This window comes from Coffea eugenioides, unplaced genomic scaffold (assembly GCF_003713205.1).
Source record: "Coffea eugenioides isolate CCC68of unplaced genomic scaffold, Ceug_1.0 ScVebR1_1589;HRSCAF=2465, whole genome shotgun sequence".
In the NCBI taxonomy this organism is placed as follows: Eukaryota; Viridiplantae; Streptophyta; class Magnoliopsida; order Gentianales; family Rubiaceae; genus Coffea; species Coffea eugenioides.
In genome coordinates this window covers 17,668-33,241 of record NW_020862002.1, presented here as the reverse complement: position 1 = coordinate 33,241, position 15,574 = coordinate 17,668, and the positions used below count along the sequence as shown (strand labels likewise).

General features: G+C 35.3%; 2 protein-coding genes across 2 annotated transcripts; both read left to right on the top strand.

Moving 5' to 3' along the window:
- The first annotated feature begins 522 nt into the window (after window positions 1-522).
- LOC113755571 lies at window positions 523-4,354 on the top strand. The gene is made up of 7 exons (XM_027299544.1): window positions 523-1,091; window positions 1,749-1,911; window positions 2,246-2,446; window positions 2,532-2,777; window positions 2,995-3,136; window positions 3,269-3,500; window positions 3,588-4,354. Exons 1-7 carry the CDS (start codon window positions 743-745, stop codon window positions 3,923-3,925), a joined length of 1,671 nt encoding a protein of 556 aa, XP_027155345.1. The 5' UTR covers window positions 523-742; the 3' UTR covers window positions 3,926-4,354.
- A 6,949-nt stretch (window positions 4,355-11,303) lies between these two features.
- LOC113755572 (probable serine/threonine-protein kinase PBL7) lies at window positions 11,304-14,828 on the top strand. Its single transcript, XM_027299545.1, has 6 exons — window positions 11,304-11,341; window positions 11,758-11,879; window positions 12,686-12,879; window positions 13,039-13,228; window positions 13,532-13,923; window positions 14,306-14,828. Exons 1-6 carry the CDS (start codon window positions 11,304-11,306, stop codon window positions 14,741-14,743), a joined length of 1,374 nt encoding a protein of 457 aa, XP_027155346.1. The 3' UTR covers window positions 14,744-14,828.
- The last annotated feature ends 746 nt before the right edge of the window (window positions 14,829-15,574 follow it).

Genomic DNA, 15,574 nt, shown 5'->3' with positions numbered 1-15,574 from the left:
CAATAGCGAAATTTATATATATACATATAAACATGGGCGTTAATTCATCATGAACTACTATATTCATATATTTATTTTAATGTAGATATATGTACATTTGGGCTTATAAGCCTCATTTGTAACTTTACTTTTCAATATATGAGCGAGTGAAAAATATATTCTCTCTAATCTCTTAAAATATTTTAATGTTCTCTACCATTCTTGGTTTAAATGAAGTAGTATTATTATTAGTTTTGCTTCAACTCTCCTTTCGTTTTAGTCGAACGTCCGCGCGAGAGAGAGAGAGAGAGAGAGAGAGAGAGGGATAAAATGGAAAATTCTTACCCTGAATTGAAACCACATGCGAAGGACAAAAAACAACGTAGCGTAGCATAAAACTTGGACCGAGATTATTAAGAGCTGAGAGGGATAACAAATTTTTTCAAATAATTTTTTACTTCATCGTAAAAATATTTTTGAACTCACCATATATCACATCAAAGCAGAAAGTCCGGATCTAGAATTAGCAGTTAGTATCCTTCACAAAAATCTTCTTGATTGTACCGTACCAATAAAGAGAAATGAAATGAAGCGAAATCTGACAGTGGTACGAGTATAGCTTCTGAAAGTTCGAGCAAGAGGCTAAGAACTAGTCTTTCTTTTGATTTTGTCAAGTGTCAACTCCAACCCACCGACGGTGCTATATAAGATTCAGATTCGGTGCCCCCCAAAAGGGAAAAAAATATTAAAAAAACCAAGGAGAATGGTGGCGAGGGCGGGGTCGGCCCGGTCGGGGTCGGGGTGGCGGCGGAGGCGACTGTCTTTGGGGTCCTGGTTTTTGATCGCCAGTGCAGCGCTTACGGTGCTGGGATTGCTCATCCTTACCCTCAGATCCATCGAGCCTTCCGCCGACATCAATGAGACCACCCACCTCGGAATTCAAGAAGAAGAAGAAGAAGAAGGAGAAGAAGAAAAGGCAAAGGTTGTGAATGATAGCAAGGGAGGAGGAGGATGCGCAACGGTTGAAGAGATGGGGGAGATGTTTGGGAGAGGATCTGGAGAGGAGAGTCTCCGAGCCAGGCAAATGATCCACAGTCACTTTCGTCTCAACGGTAATCTACTCCTACCAATCACACACCTGAGCAGCACTACTTCCTTCGAAGTAGCACTAATCACTTCATTCACTACCCCGTACTAATTTTTTTTTGTAGGTAGGTAGTTCCAGGTATGCAGGATTTCTTTTAGGACTCCCGGCAATGCTTATTCTTTGTTTATCCACTTAGTTTCTAGCCTGGAAAACTCTTCCTTCTTTGCTGCGACTTGTTAATTGAGATTTCACCCCTTTCTCTTTTGCGTGCTTATGTTTCTGCTAAAACGTCTTCTTGTGGCCTAGCATCATTTAGCAAAGAAAACAGAGTTCATTGGGCCCATTGGCTATGATTTGCTCAGCTAGACGAGGTTCGCCAACTTATTTAATGACCATGTGCAAATTAAACTTCCTCGCGTTTCCTTTTCGAGACACAATAATATACTACCAACCTGGAAAGCTTTCCCAAATTGCAGCAAACCAGTTGGATTCTTTTTGTTTGTTTATTTGGAGTGTATTTTGAGTACGTTGGCTGGTCTCAGGTCAAGCATTAATTAAACATTCTGCCCAATAGCTAGCTGTTTACGCTAGCCAACTGTGGTTTTTCTGATATCTACACTATTGAAAAACATACCTCTTAATCATCTCATGCTCATTCATACACTTTACTAACTTTTCTCAGGTGCTCCAACAGTCCGAGCGCTGCCTCCGGAGCACTTCTGTAGACATGGTTTTGTGTTAGGAAAAGCATCAGAAGCAGGGTTTGGTAATGAAATGTACAAGATCCTAACTGCCGCAGCTATAAGTGTGATGTTGAACCGGTCTTTGATTATCGGGCAGACCAGGCACATTGGTTCTCTCTCAAGCCTTGCTGTTCATGTTTAGTTTTGGATTTTGTGATTTCTTGACATGCATCCAAATATGCTACTTTCTTACAATTAGGCTAAATGTCAGTCAGTGTCTTGTTGCCTGGAGCTTTTTTCATGGGTAAATTTTGCTAGATCCCAAAGTTGTACTTCACTTTCAGATCTAGACATAGAATGACAGTCCATTGAATATAATTTCCTATACAGGATTAAAAGAACAAGTTGATCATGCGATGTCTAAAACATGAAAGGTGGTTCATCAAGTGATTGTATTAAACGGTTTTTCATTTGAATGGTATGGTTCTCATTTCAGGGGGAAATATCCTTTTGGAGATTACATTTTGTATTCGAATCTTTCCTTTACCTTGGCGGAAGTCAAGCATCTGTGGAGGATGAATGGTTGTGTAGCAAAATATGGGAGACATCTTGTTATGAGGATTGATGATTTTCAGAAGCCGTCACGAACTAATGTTCTATGTGGCAATTGGAGGGAGTGGCACCAACCCATAATATGGTTAGATGTGAATATGATATTATGTTTACTGTTTTGATATACCTGCTAAGATATTATCAGGTGATCCTTTAGTTTTGTACATCAGGTTCCAGAATACCACAGATGCTGTGGCTGCTCAGTTTTTCTTGAAGAGCATGCACCCAGAGATGAGGAAGGCTGCTTCTGATCTTTTTGGAGAGCCAGAAAATTTGCAGCACAGACCTAATGTATTTGGGGAGCTGATGAGAGTGCTTATATCTCCTTCGGAAATTGTAGAACATGCTTTGAACTGGGCCCTTAGTGGTGGTGCTGATCCTGATATTGCGGTGCACATGAGGATGCTTATGAATAGGTAGTCAGAATACCAAAATCTCTTGTGGCTTTTGTTTTGCATGACCTTTAATTCTTGGATGCCATTTGGATGTTCATGATAAATAAATGGAGCATACCTTGTAGATTGTATGTGGGATTGCAACTGATTTGCATAGATATTTCTCTAAAATTGAATCAAACAATATTTCAACCTCCATGAGCTTACTTACATAAGAAGTTTTTGACCATTGTATTAGGTCTGTGAGAGCTGTGCGGGCAGCTCTGGATTGTGTTAGGAAGGCTGCCGGCAAACTATCTTCCAGGCCCAAAGTAGTATTAGTTTCTGATACGCCTTCTTTGCTGGAAGATATTGGACCAAATCTTATGGAATTTGCAGAGGTAAGTTCTTTGCATGTTGAATATGAGCCTCTTATTTTTTATGAAATTCCAACCTGGTGGTAGGATTCCTTCTTAACCTAGACTTGATTCACACAAGATTAGCACTGAACACCCCTAATTGGTTTTTCCCAGGTTCTTCACTTTGACTATGAGCATTTTGAAGGAAATATTACTGCACCAAAAGACAGATTAAGTAACTGGAATCCGAGGGTAAGGGATTGGGGTCCTGCACCCAGATGGGTTGCCTTTGTTGATTTCTTTCTTGCATCACGTGCAAAACATGCTGTGGTCTCTGGGGCTCACAGGCGTGTCGGGACAACCTATGCTCAGCTGATTGCAGCACTGGCTGCAGCTCAGAGACTTGGTAATGGTTATGACACGGACATTTTCTAATCGCTGCTCTTGCTATTGTTGCTGTTTTATGATTGTAATTGTTTGTTTTGTTCTGCAGGGGACAACTCCACTGCCGGTTCAAGTTTTACTTACCTCAGTAGCTTCCAAAGTAATTTACTTTCGGAAGGTTTAAGGAATCAGATTGGCTGGGGGCATGTGTGGAATAGATTTGCTGGTCCATTAAGTTGTAGTCACCAGCCAAATCAATGTGCATCTACACCAATTCTACCTCCCGCCTGGTGGGATGGACTTTGGCAATCACCTATTACACGGGATGTCAAGAGGATGGAAGCATATGGCATTCGACTTTCTGGTTTGGCAACAGTTGACGAGGACTACTTGCACTCGTTCTGTAATTCAAGGAAGATTTCGACCGTAACTGTTACACTGATTTGAGCGTTTTGAAAGTTTTACTATGTTTCTCACGTATTGCAAACTCTGGTACTCGCTTTGATCTGATAAAGGAGAGGAGTGGTAGATATCAAGGCGTTACAGGAAGCCAGTAGTACCTTTCTGGTATGGAGAATCTGAGCGAGGTATTGGACAAAATTTTCTTGTCAGGCTAGAAATCGTTGGTTAATCGTATGATGGATTACTTGCAAGTTACAAAATTACTTTTTTTTTTTTTGCTTGGGTTGGTTGGGTCTCAAAGATCCTAGTGGTCTGATTGTAGAAGAGCAATGTAAGACGGCTTGAAAGCTTTTCTGTTCCCAGCAAATACAATTTCCATTTTTGTAGAAGCAGCAAAAGAAACAAGTACTCCTATGTAACCGGTGGAATTGGATTCAATTGAATGGGATTCTTCATTTACCTGTTTGGCCTAAACATGATGCCGGGCAGAAGATTGTAGGCGCGGTCTTTCCTCAAAGAGGTGAATTAAGGCTTTAATTGGTTAAATGCATAGTAATGCCACCCGCCTGTCACCTGTGGATAATTGAGAATTTGAGATAAGCACCGTGTACCGGTTCGGATAACTTTATGGTAGGAGCCTGCCTATGGTAGGAAGGCCGGCAAATAGCGACACGTGTTGGGGTGCATACAGTCCAAACGGAGACGTTAAATTGTTGCATAGCGCGTGGAGAGGAAATTAGATAGAATCGTCTGCGGATACAACCGGCAAATAGCGACACGTGTTGGGGTGCATACAGTCCAAACGGAGACGTTAAATTGTTGCATAGCGCGTGGAGAGGAAATTAGATAGAATCGTCTGCGGATACAACCAAAAAGCACACTGACTTCCGTACGAGTTGGGCCAAGAAGTGTTATTGCAGGTTAAAACCAGAGACATTTATGTATTTGTAAATGTACCCATTACCAATGGAAAAATGCTGCAAATGTCTTGGACAAAAAATGTGCGTAAAGAAGGTACCGAAATTTTAAGAAATAATAAATGATTATCGCACACGCGTGGCGAATAATAATTTGGAAGAAGGAAAAGTGGAGGTAAACGAAAGGATTCAAGCCTTCATTAAATTTATATACATATATAAATTTAGTACCAAGTGTTGAGCTTAAGCATGTGGGAAAATGAAGTAGTAACTATCGTTATGGTAAAAAAACAGTTTTAGACGTGATATAATAGGTTATAATAATTTTAGCAACCATTTGATTACCTGTTGGACTTATCCACTTGAATAGAATTATGCGTAAAAATAAGGAAGTAAGTTTGTCATCTAAAATAGAAAGTTAACGTAATAAACTAGTAACTTTTGCAGCCCAAAAGGTGAATTGAAAGTATTATGAAACATACTTTTTAAAGAGATAAATTACAATTTTTATCCTGAATATAGTTTTGAGGGAGTAAGTTTATTCAAAGTAATAGTATGTTTTTATACATAAATAATCATTTTTACTTATAACATAGTAAATTTGATTAATAACAAAAACATGCTAATTTGTGGCAAAAATATTCTATTATGCTTAAAAAACTTATGCCAAGCCCATATTTTATTATTATTTGAAATAACACTAAAATGTTTTATTAATAATTAAAACTAAGTACCTTACTTGGTAAGTACTGTTTATATACTTGTATAAATACTTGATCATATGTGAATAAATTAATATTTTTGAAATTTATACATAATTAAATTTTTTGTGTTGCAGTTTAAAAAAAAGTAAGCGAAATTTTTTTTGCACAGAGCACAAAACTCCGCAAGTCAAAATAGTTGGTCTGAAAGGGAAAGATACAGCTGAATATCATTGTTTAAAGTACTAAACAATAGATGTAAAATGCTGGTAAAAAACTGGTACTTTGACATATAATAAAGGAAAGTCATAAAAAGCAGGCCATTTATGGAAAAAGTTCTCATTAATAAAAATACCAACTCTTCACGGCTTTCTTACCAGACCTCCAAAGAATGAGCAAAGTGCCAATAGTTGAAATAGTAAATTTTTTGATTTATACAGAATTAAATTGTTTCTTGCATTTTAAAAAAAATAATGAAAATTTTTTATCAGAAAGCACATAAGTCAAAAGAATTTGTCTAAAAGGGACAGGAATAGCAAATATGTACTACAGTGCTGTTTTTGAAAAATACCCTGAAAAATATGTAATCCAAGCGGAACCGATTCTTTATTATTTAAAATACCAAATCTGTTATTGTATTTTAACTGTTATCCATTGGTATCCTAAAGTATCATGTTCCCATCAAATACCACCTCTTTAACACCCATTTTCCCGTAAAAAATTTATTTATTGGATAAAATAAAAATAAACCGATTTGCAATAAAACACTAGTTCTTTATAGTTTCCCTCCATTATAAGAACAGAGTACCCATTTTTCCATTAAAAAATTTATTTATCGGATAAAATAAAAATAAACCCATTTTCCAATAAAATACTAACTCTTTATAACTTTCCTGCATTATAAGAATAGAGTACCCATTTTTTCATAGAAAAATGTATTTATCGGATAAAATAAAAATAAATCCGTTTTCCAATAAAACACTACCTCTTTATGACTTTCCTGTATTATAAGAACAGAGTACCCATATTTTCATAAAGCAATTTATTTATCGGATAAAATAAAAATAAATCTATTTTCGAATAAAACACTAGATCTTTATGACTTTCCTCCATTATAAGAACAGAGTACCCATTTTTCATAAAAAGATTTATTTATCGGATAAAATAAAATAAACCCATTTTTCAATAAAACACTAGTTCTTTATGACTTTCCTTCATTATAAGAACACAGTACCCATATTTTCATAAATCAATTTATTTATCGGATAAAATAAAAATAAATTCATTTTCTCATAAAACATTAATTCTTTATGACTTTCCTCCATTATAAGAACAGAGTACCCATTTTTTCATAAACGAATTTATTTATCGGATAAAATAAAAATAAATCCGTTTTTCAATAAAACACTAGCTCTTTATGACTTTTTTCCATTATAACACTAGAGTACCCATTTTTTCATTAAAAAATTTATTTGTTAGACAAAATAAAATAAACCCGTTTTTCAATAAAACACTAATCTTTATGGCTTTCCTCCATTATAAGAACAGAGTACCCATTTTTCATAAATAAATTTATTTATTGGATAAAATAAAAATAAATTCATTTTTCAATAAAGCACCAGCTACTTATGGCTTTCCTCCATAAATTATCTATTTTCATAAGTTAATTTATTAGTTGGATAAAATCAGAATAAAATTAGGTTGAATAGCAAATTACCCTTTACGATAAAATTGAAATATAGGAAAATAACCTATAGCAAGTTTTAAGTCCATTTCCATTACAAAAATATGCTAGAAATTCTTTTTGCAAATGCAAGACACCTAATTCATAAAGTTTCAAGAAATCTTTACAACCGTTATGCAAAAGCAACTTATTCATTCTAAATTTTTAGCATCAATTTGATTATCTGTTGGACGTATCCACCTAAATAAGATAATTTGTATTTTCTGGGACACGAGACATAATAAGAATTAAACTTGTATTAATGTTGACCTAACAAAATGAGAGAAATAGTATAACAATTAATACAATAATAAGAATAATAGAGTTGGTATAACAAAATTAGTATAGTCTAGAATTTTATTTTTTTGTGCAGATAGTTCACGAATATGAGATTGAACCACTAAAAAAAAGACATCTATATCTATCTATATGTATTGCAGAGGGAATTTTGAATAAGGAGCTTTCCAAATTGTCAAAAGTCTGAATACTATTTTATTACAATTTTACATTTCTAAAATTCAGAAATGTTTATGTCACAACTAATCCTATAACTGCTCGTACAAATCCTATACTCATGCTCATGTTTTTCCCACATTTCCCTCACGGTTTCCCCACTAACCCATAAAATTAAAACTCCTAAATTTTAACTAACAAATAATAACCACCCATGTAAAATGATATCTGCAAATTTCAATTAATGTCTCACATTTATTGCTGACTTTACTGATAGTAATAACTGACATTCACATCTCACACTTACCACATTACTCATAGTAATAACTAACTGTTAATTTAAAAAATTCGCACCTATGAAAGTCACATATCCAAAATTTAGGAGCATGTTTAAATTAAAATTTTCACAATTCAACGTATTTTATTGTCATAATATAGTTTACTCTCATAATCATTCACAAAACTGATGCTCACTAATCCAATTGACCAATTTAATTTGTCATCATATAAATTGAATACAGTGAAAAAATTATGTATCATACATTCACCATGGATAAATCTTAGTTACAAACATTTCAGTCAGTGACAAAGCTAAGATTTTTTTCTACACTGGGGCTAAAATTTTTCTAGAGGGGGTAAAATGGGTACTCTGTTTTTATAATAGAGGAAAGTGTTAAAGAATTAGTGTTTTATTGAAAAATAGATTTATTTTTATTTCAACCGATAAATAAATTTGTTTATGGAAAAATGGGTACTCTATTCTTATAATGGAAGAAATTCATAAAGAACTAGTGTTTTATTGAAAAACGAATTTTTATGTATTTTATCCGCTAAATAAATTTGTTTATGGGAAAACATCTTTAAAGATGTGGCATTTGATGGAAAAATGATACTTTAGGATACCAATGGATAACAGTTAAAACACAATCACAGATTTGACATTTTAAATAGTGAAGAATCGGTTCCGTTTGGATTACATATTTTTCAGGATATTTTTCAAAACCAGCCATATAGTCCTTCAAACATGAACTACAAGTACTGTACGTATTTGCTATTCTTTTCCCTTCTAGACCATTCCTTTTGACTTATGTTCTTTCTCATAAAACATTTTCGTTCATTTTTTTTTAAATGCAAAAAAAATTAATGAAATATGTATAAATCTAAAAAAATACTATTTTAATTATTGCCACTTTGCTCATATGTTGCAAGACTGATAAGAAAACCGTGAAGCGTTGCTATTTTTATGAATGATAACTTTTCCCGTAAATGGCTTGCTCTTTATGGCTTTCCTTTATTATATGTCAACGCACCTGCTTTTAACGAGCATTTTACATCTAATTTACTTAGTACTGTAAACAATGATATTCAGAATGTTTCTTTCCCTTTTAGACCAACTACTTTGACTTGTGGATTTTTGTGCTCCGAGAAAAAATATTTTCGCTTACTTTTTTTTAAACTGCAAAAGAAAAAATTAATTTCCCTATAAATTTCAAAAATACTTGTTTATTCACATACGATCAAATATGTATACAAGTATATTAACAATACTTACTAAGTAACGTACTCAGTTTTAATCATTAACAATACATTTTAGTGTTATTTCATAACATATGGGTTTCGTATAAGTTTTTTAAGCATTATACAATATTTTGGCCATAAATTAGCATGTTTTTGTCATTAATCAAATTTACTATGTTATAAGTAAAAATCACTATTTATGTATAAAAACATACTTTTACTTCAAATAAACTTACCCCCTCAAAAATATATTTGAGATATACTATTGTAATTTATCTCTTTAAAAAGTATGTTTCATATTACTTACAATTTACCTTTTGGACTGCAAAAGTTACTAATTTATTACGTTAATTTACTATTTAAGATGAGAAATTTATTTCCTTATTTTTACTCATAATCTTATTTAAGTGGATAGGTCTAACGGGTAATCAAATGGTCGCAAAAATTTTTAGAACCTATTATATCATGTCTAAAACTGTTTTGTTTACCGTAACGATAGTTATGGGATCATTTTCCCGGATGCTTAAGCTGAACACTTGAGTACTAAATTTATATATGTATATAAATATAATGAAGGCTTCAATCTCTTTGTGTTTCGCGTTGCCGTGGAATTACTACGTTTACCTCTGCTCCACTTTTCCTTCTTTCAAGTTATTATCCCCGACACGTGTGACATTTACATTTATTAATTGTTAAAACTTTAGTACCTTCTTTACGCATATTTTTTTGTCAAAGGCATTTGCAGTATTTTTCCGTTGCTAACGGGTACATTTGCAAATGCATAAATGCCGGTGGTTCTGACATGCAATTACCCTTCCTTGGTCCAACCTGCTACATTGGAAAAAGTCTGAACGTGTGCTTTTTTGCTTGTAGCCTCAGACTAAAATTTAATGTTTGCTCTTCACGCGCTCTTCCACAATTTAACGTCTCCGTTTACACTCCATCCAACTTCAACACGTGTCATGCTCTGAGTGACTGCCTACGGTAGGAATGGTCAAAGGCTTCCTACCATAAAGGTTTCCGGCCGGTTCTTCCAAAAGGACAGGGCCATCTATCAGCCTTTTTTTGGAAAGCCAGTTTTCACCAAAATTTTTTTACGTAATTCCTATGTTTTCATGAATATATTTTTCAATCATTTTTTTATCTTACATATATCAAGTCGTTACAGTATATTTTCTATAAAAACTCTAGAAAATTGCAATTCAAACAAGACAGCCATAGAGTCCTAGATAATGATAGGATGGTCAAGAGTTTGCCCAATTTGCAACCTTTTTTTGGGGTGGTGTGCGAGAAAAGATATTCCAATTTTTAGTTAAAGGAAAATCGTTTAAAATATTCTTTACATTTTATAAAATAATTTTTTTTTGTTCCTCATATTTTACAAAATGAAAATTTTCATTCCTCATTAATCATGTGTACGAATAGTTTTTTTTTTCTTTTAAAACACATGTATGTTTATTTGATTTCACCTGAACAGTTTAAATAATATATAATATATCTCTATTTGATTTCACTTGAACAAACTAATTGTAGTTGTAGGTAAAATCAAATAGAAATATATTACATGATATTCGTACTGTTAAAATGAAATCAAATATATGTATGTGTGTGTGTTAAAAAAAAATGCTATTTATACACATGATCGATAAGGAATGAAAAAATTCATTTTGTGAAGTGTAAGAGACTGTTGATCGGATTATGTGAAATTCGATTAGACAATGTTATTCCTAAAAAATGATCACGTGCGGCAAATTCCGACAAAAAAACTAGTCGAAAATTTAGATAGAAACCAAATTTACCAAATATTTATTTGTAAAGTACGTAAAATTATATTTTAAAAAATGAAAGACAGAAAAAAATCATTTTACAAAATATAAACATCATTTTGAACGATTTTTTCCTCTAGCTAAACCGTCCGGCCTTCGTCCAAAAACTGTACACCGACGGTTTCTTCATTACCCATGATCGAAATTTGAAGCACGGCTGCTCTTTGGTTCTTGAATTTTATGTAGTACTTTGTACTATCGCACGCTATATATCTCCGTTGGTTGGTGCGTGCGTGGTGGCATAGTTTTTGGGTGGTCCACGAGAAAAACTGACAGGAGAAGATGATGGCTTTTGTTTTGGTTGCTGTTAATTTGCTGGCTGGGTAATGTTTGTTTGGTTTATCAAGGATTTTCTAAGAGGAGCGGGGGCGAGGATGGTGACGCTGATAAGGAGTCGCATTCCTCCGTATCACACGCACGCACGGATCGCACTTGATTCATTTGATGATTTAGTATTTGATTTTGGGTCCCCCTAACGTACAAAAACCTCAAATTTACTCGCTAACTAGTCGGACAAGAAGAAAGTGGAAAACCAAACCCCGGCTCGCACCAGCATCCTAATAAAGAAAGAAGATCATGATTTTGATTCATGAGAACATGTCTCTGGATTTTATGGAGTAGCCAAGGCCTCGAATCCTACTACTCGTACTTATATATATATATATATATATAAAATTTTATAGAAAAAGGGCTTGTGTACCTGTCAGAATATGGGCTTGTGTTCATGCTTTGGCTGCAGAAAGGAAGGCGTAAGCATGATGATGGATAAACAACCTGCTGACACTAAGAGAGAATTGAAATTCCATGAGGACGAGGATGCAGCCCTGGCCTCCACCCTTATTCCTGCCTCCTCTTCTTCTGGTTTGTTATTAATTTCTCTCCCCTTTCTTTTTTTTTTTTTTGTTTTAAAATAAACCAAAAGAGGAAATTCTTGTCATTTTTAGCTTTGTTCGCTTTACTTGGTGTTTCTTTTTCGTTTTCCACCATTCTTGTTGATTATTTATTCGTGCTTGACTGCAAGAAGCTCGTAAACATTACTACTGTAGGAGTACAGTACCACGTATGATAGTTTTACAGGGTTAGAGAAGAGCAGCCACGAAAACGTAATGATCAGAAAGAAAAGCAGAAAAGTTCGATACTTTTAACTGAACAACAATTTCATTGACTTTTAATTTCTCAAAAAATGCTAGGAGTAATTCGGAGCAGAAACTGTCACGCCATTCTAAGTTTCCTTTGCTATGGCACATCTTTGTTGTCCTCTGAACTAAACACCCCTTCTTGCTGCTGCTATAAGAGATAGATAACGGGTTGCAAATTTCCCGTGGTAAGACTTGCAACCCTATCAAGCACGATTAGCTCTCAATAACCTTCTTCATGAATCATGCACTTCGCCACCACTATGCTACAAGTGGACAACTGTCTCTTTTTCATTCCATTCTAGAACAACCCCTTATTTATATGTTATAAAGATCAAAGTCTTTGGCTTTATATGTGGCGAAAACCTACTTGCTTCTGCGCTACTTTGATAGACAGTTGACCGCCAATGCTGTCTCTCTCTCTTGATTTATGTTTTTGAATATCTTCTATTCAAATTGTGCTTCTTTCTTACAGCTTGTGGAACAACTTCTTGCTGCATTTCTTCACTATACTTTCTATGATACGTGCAGTTAAAATGCCTGAAACTTTAGAACCAACACTGAAACGTGGTGCTTCACTGGATAGTTGTCATGTTCAAAATTGTAATACTACATTCTCCTATCGAGAACTTGCTTCTGCAACAAAAAATTTCAGGAGAGAGTGCCTTATTGGAGAAGGCGGTTTTGGGTCCATATATAAAGGGAAGATAGACAGCACCGGTCAGGTAATTCCAATCTAAAACGAACTTCTAGTTGTGGTTGTGGGGCTCTCTTAATGCACTGAATGATTTTTCCTCTGTGATCTCTGCTTTCTTCATAGTTTTTGTGGTGCATGACTTGCAAATTTCTGAAGCTTTAGGACTTCATAAATTATCACTTTTCAGGTCGTAGCTATTAAAAAGCTAGATCCTTCAGGACTTCAAGGGTCTAAAGAGTTCCTTGTGGAGGTTCTCATGCTCTCTCTTTTGCATCATCCTAACCTTGTTGATTTAGTTGGTTTCTGTGCCGAGGGGGAGCAACGTCTTCTTGTATATGAACTCTTGCCTTTGGGTTCACTGGAATATCAGCTCCATGGTAATATGTCATTTTTTTTTCTAAATGTTCCGTTTCTCTTTAATTCAAGCTTGAACAAATGAGTCCTGCCGGGAAAATTGGAAGCAATTCTGTTTCTGTAACACCTCTTCTGTAAATTCTTAGGTCTTCCTATTACAGTTTTTAACCAGACCCTTGCTTAAAGATCTCTTTTTCGCATTCAAGAGATGTTGGAATTTGCCACTTTTTCTGCACTTCATCCTTTGTTCCAAGCACTCTCAAGCAGTACTACTTCCTGCTCATTTGCTGTAGTATATAACTAATAGTCCGGGGAACAATTTTCAGATCTTCCTCCTGATATGCAGCCACTGGACTGGAATACAAGGATGAAGATAGCAGCTGATATAGCTGAAGGGTTGGATTACCTTCACAACCAAGCAGACCCACCTGTAATCCACAGGGACCTCAAGTCATCAAACATACTATTAGGTGAAGGATTTCATCCAAAACTTTCTGACTTTGGGCTTGCAAAGTTTGGTCCGCCCAAGGATAAGTCTCATGTTTCAACAAGGGTCATGGGAACCCAGGGATACTGTGCACCTGAGTATTATGACACAGGAAAACTGACCACGAAGTCTGACATCTACTGTTTTGGTATTGTCTTGTTGGAAATAATAACTGGACGTAGGGCAGTGGATACAACTGGGGAACATGGAAATCAGAAACTTCTTGAATGGGTAACAAAATTGAACCTTTATTTACTTTATAATCAATGTGACTGCACTCTGGCTAAGTTGCGCCTTGCTCAAAATTTGCTCGAGATCTTGCACTTTTCCACTCCAGTAAAAATAGTAGCAATTACATTGTGGCCTTTGACATGGCATATCCTGCACATTTTGCAACAAAGGGCTTACTGGATTGGTATTTTTTCTGGCGACCGGTAGGTGTCTTGTTTGTAGGGACCAAAGTAAGTGCCAACTTTTGAGGGTCTGGGTGCCTGCTATTGAAGTCAGCATCATTGTTTTCCAGAATATAATGAACTTAAAACACCAGATAGAATCTTGTTTCCTTGCTTTGGCTATTCTGTATACCATCTAATTCGCTTCTAATCACTTATAGGCTCGTCCTCTGTTGAAAGATCGCAAGAACTTGAGGCAATTAGCTGATCAAAAATTGCAAGGCCAGTTCTCAGATTATGTTTTACGCCAGGCTATAGATATTGCATTGATGTGTCTTCAGGATAATCCCCAATCACGGCCTTCCATACAAGACTTGGTGTCTGCTACGAAGTACCTAGCAACCCAGAAATTTGGCCGACATGCAGCACACGCCACTCGAGATGGTAAGCGGAATGACGGGAGAGTATCTAGAGAAGAAGGCAAACAAGAGTTAATCACAGCTGTTCAAGGCGCTGAGGATGCTTCACCGGAGTTGAACACATTTACATCAAACAAGGACCAAGAACGGGCGCAAGCTATTGCAGAAGCCAAGCAGTGGGGAGAAAGTTGGAGAGCTAAAATGCAATTGTGTCGGCAGATTGAATCTGATGACCTCTGATAGCATACTTCAGATTGCATTTCCTTCTTGATCTTATAAAGTTACAATGCTTTAAGGAAAAAAATCTGGTAGTTTAGAACCAAAATCTTTTGATTCTGTCACGCTAAGTTTCAATTATCTTGGGGTTAATGGGCTTAAAAACTTTTGATTTCTGTCAAACAAAGTTTGCCGTGTGCAGCAATTCACAGTGCGATTGTACAGCTAAACTCCCGAGAAGTGAATTAAGGTGGAGTCAATGAGTCATAAATGTGTCTTGAAGTTGATCTCTTTGATTTATTATTCGAGTTAAAGTGATCAAGCTTAGAAAGAGTTGCTTTGTTGTCAACCTAGCTATATAAGTTCTGGCCGAATTATTGGCTGCAAAAAGCATTGAAAATGAAGAAAATGGAGGTGAAAGTTGAAACCATTCTTTTATTTAATATTACAAAGCCACAAAAAAAAAAGCAGCTAATCCTTCAAGGAACATATGCATTCTTTTCCGTGCAATTTTTCTTGTTGAGTTTTCTTTCTCTTTTTTTTTAAAAAAAAAAAGAGAGAGAAGAGCAAAAAATCTTGCATTATTTCATTTCAGCATTTTGTTTTCTCATTAATAATTATCTAGTAATCGGGGATTCAGGACAAGAAAAAAGACACACTGTCTGGTAATATATAGAGCGAGATTCAGGAATACGCAAACGGCTTTTGTGATGATTTTGGAAAAATGGGAGGTTCAAGTGGTAAAGCGGCACTCGCTGACTGCCTTGCCTTGTTAATGATTGTCGCGGAAATAGAATGGGAAAAGCCGAATAATAATGTGCTGTTCCGAAAGGGCTATGTGAGGATATAAACTCA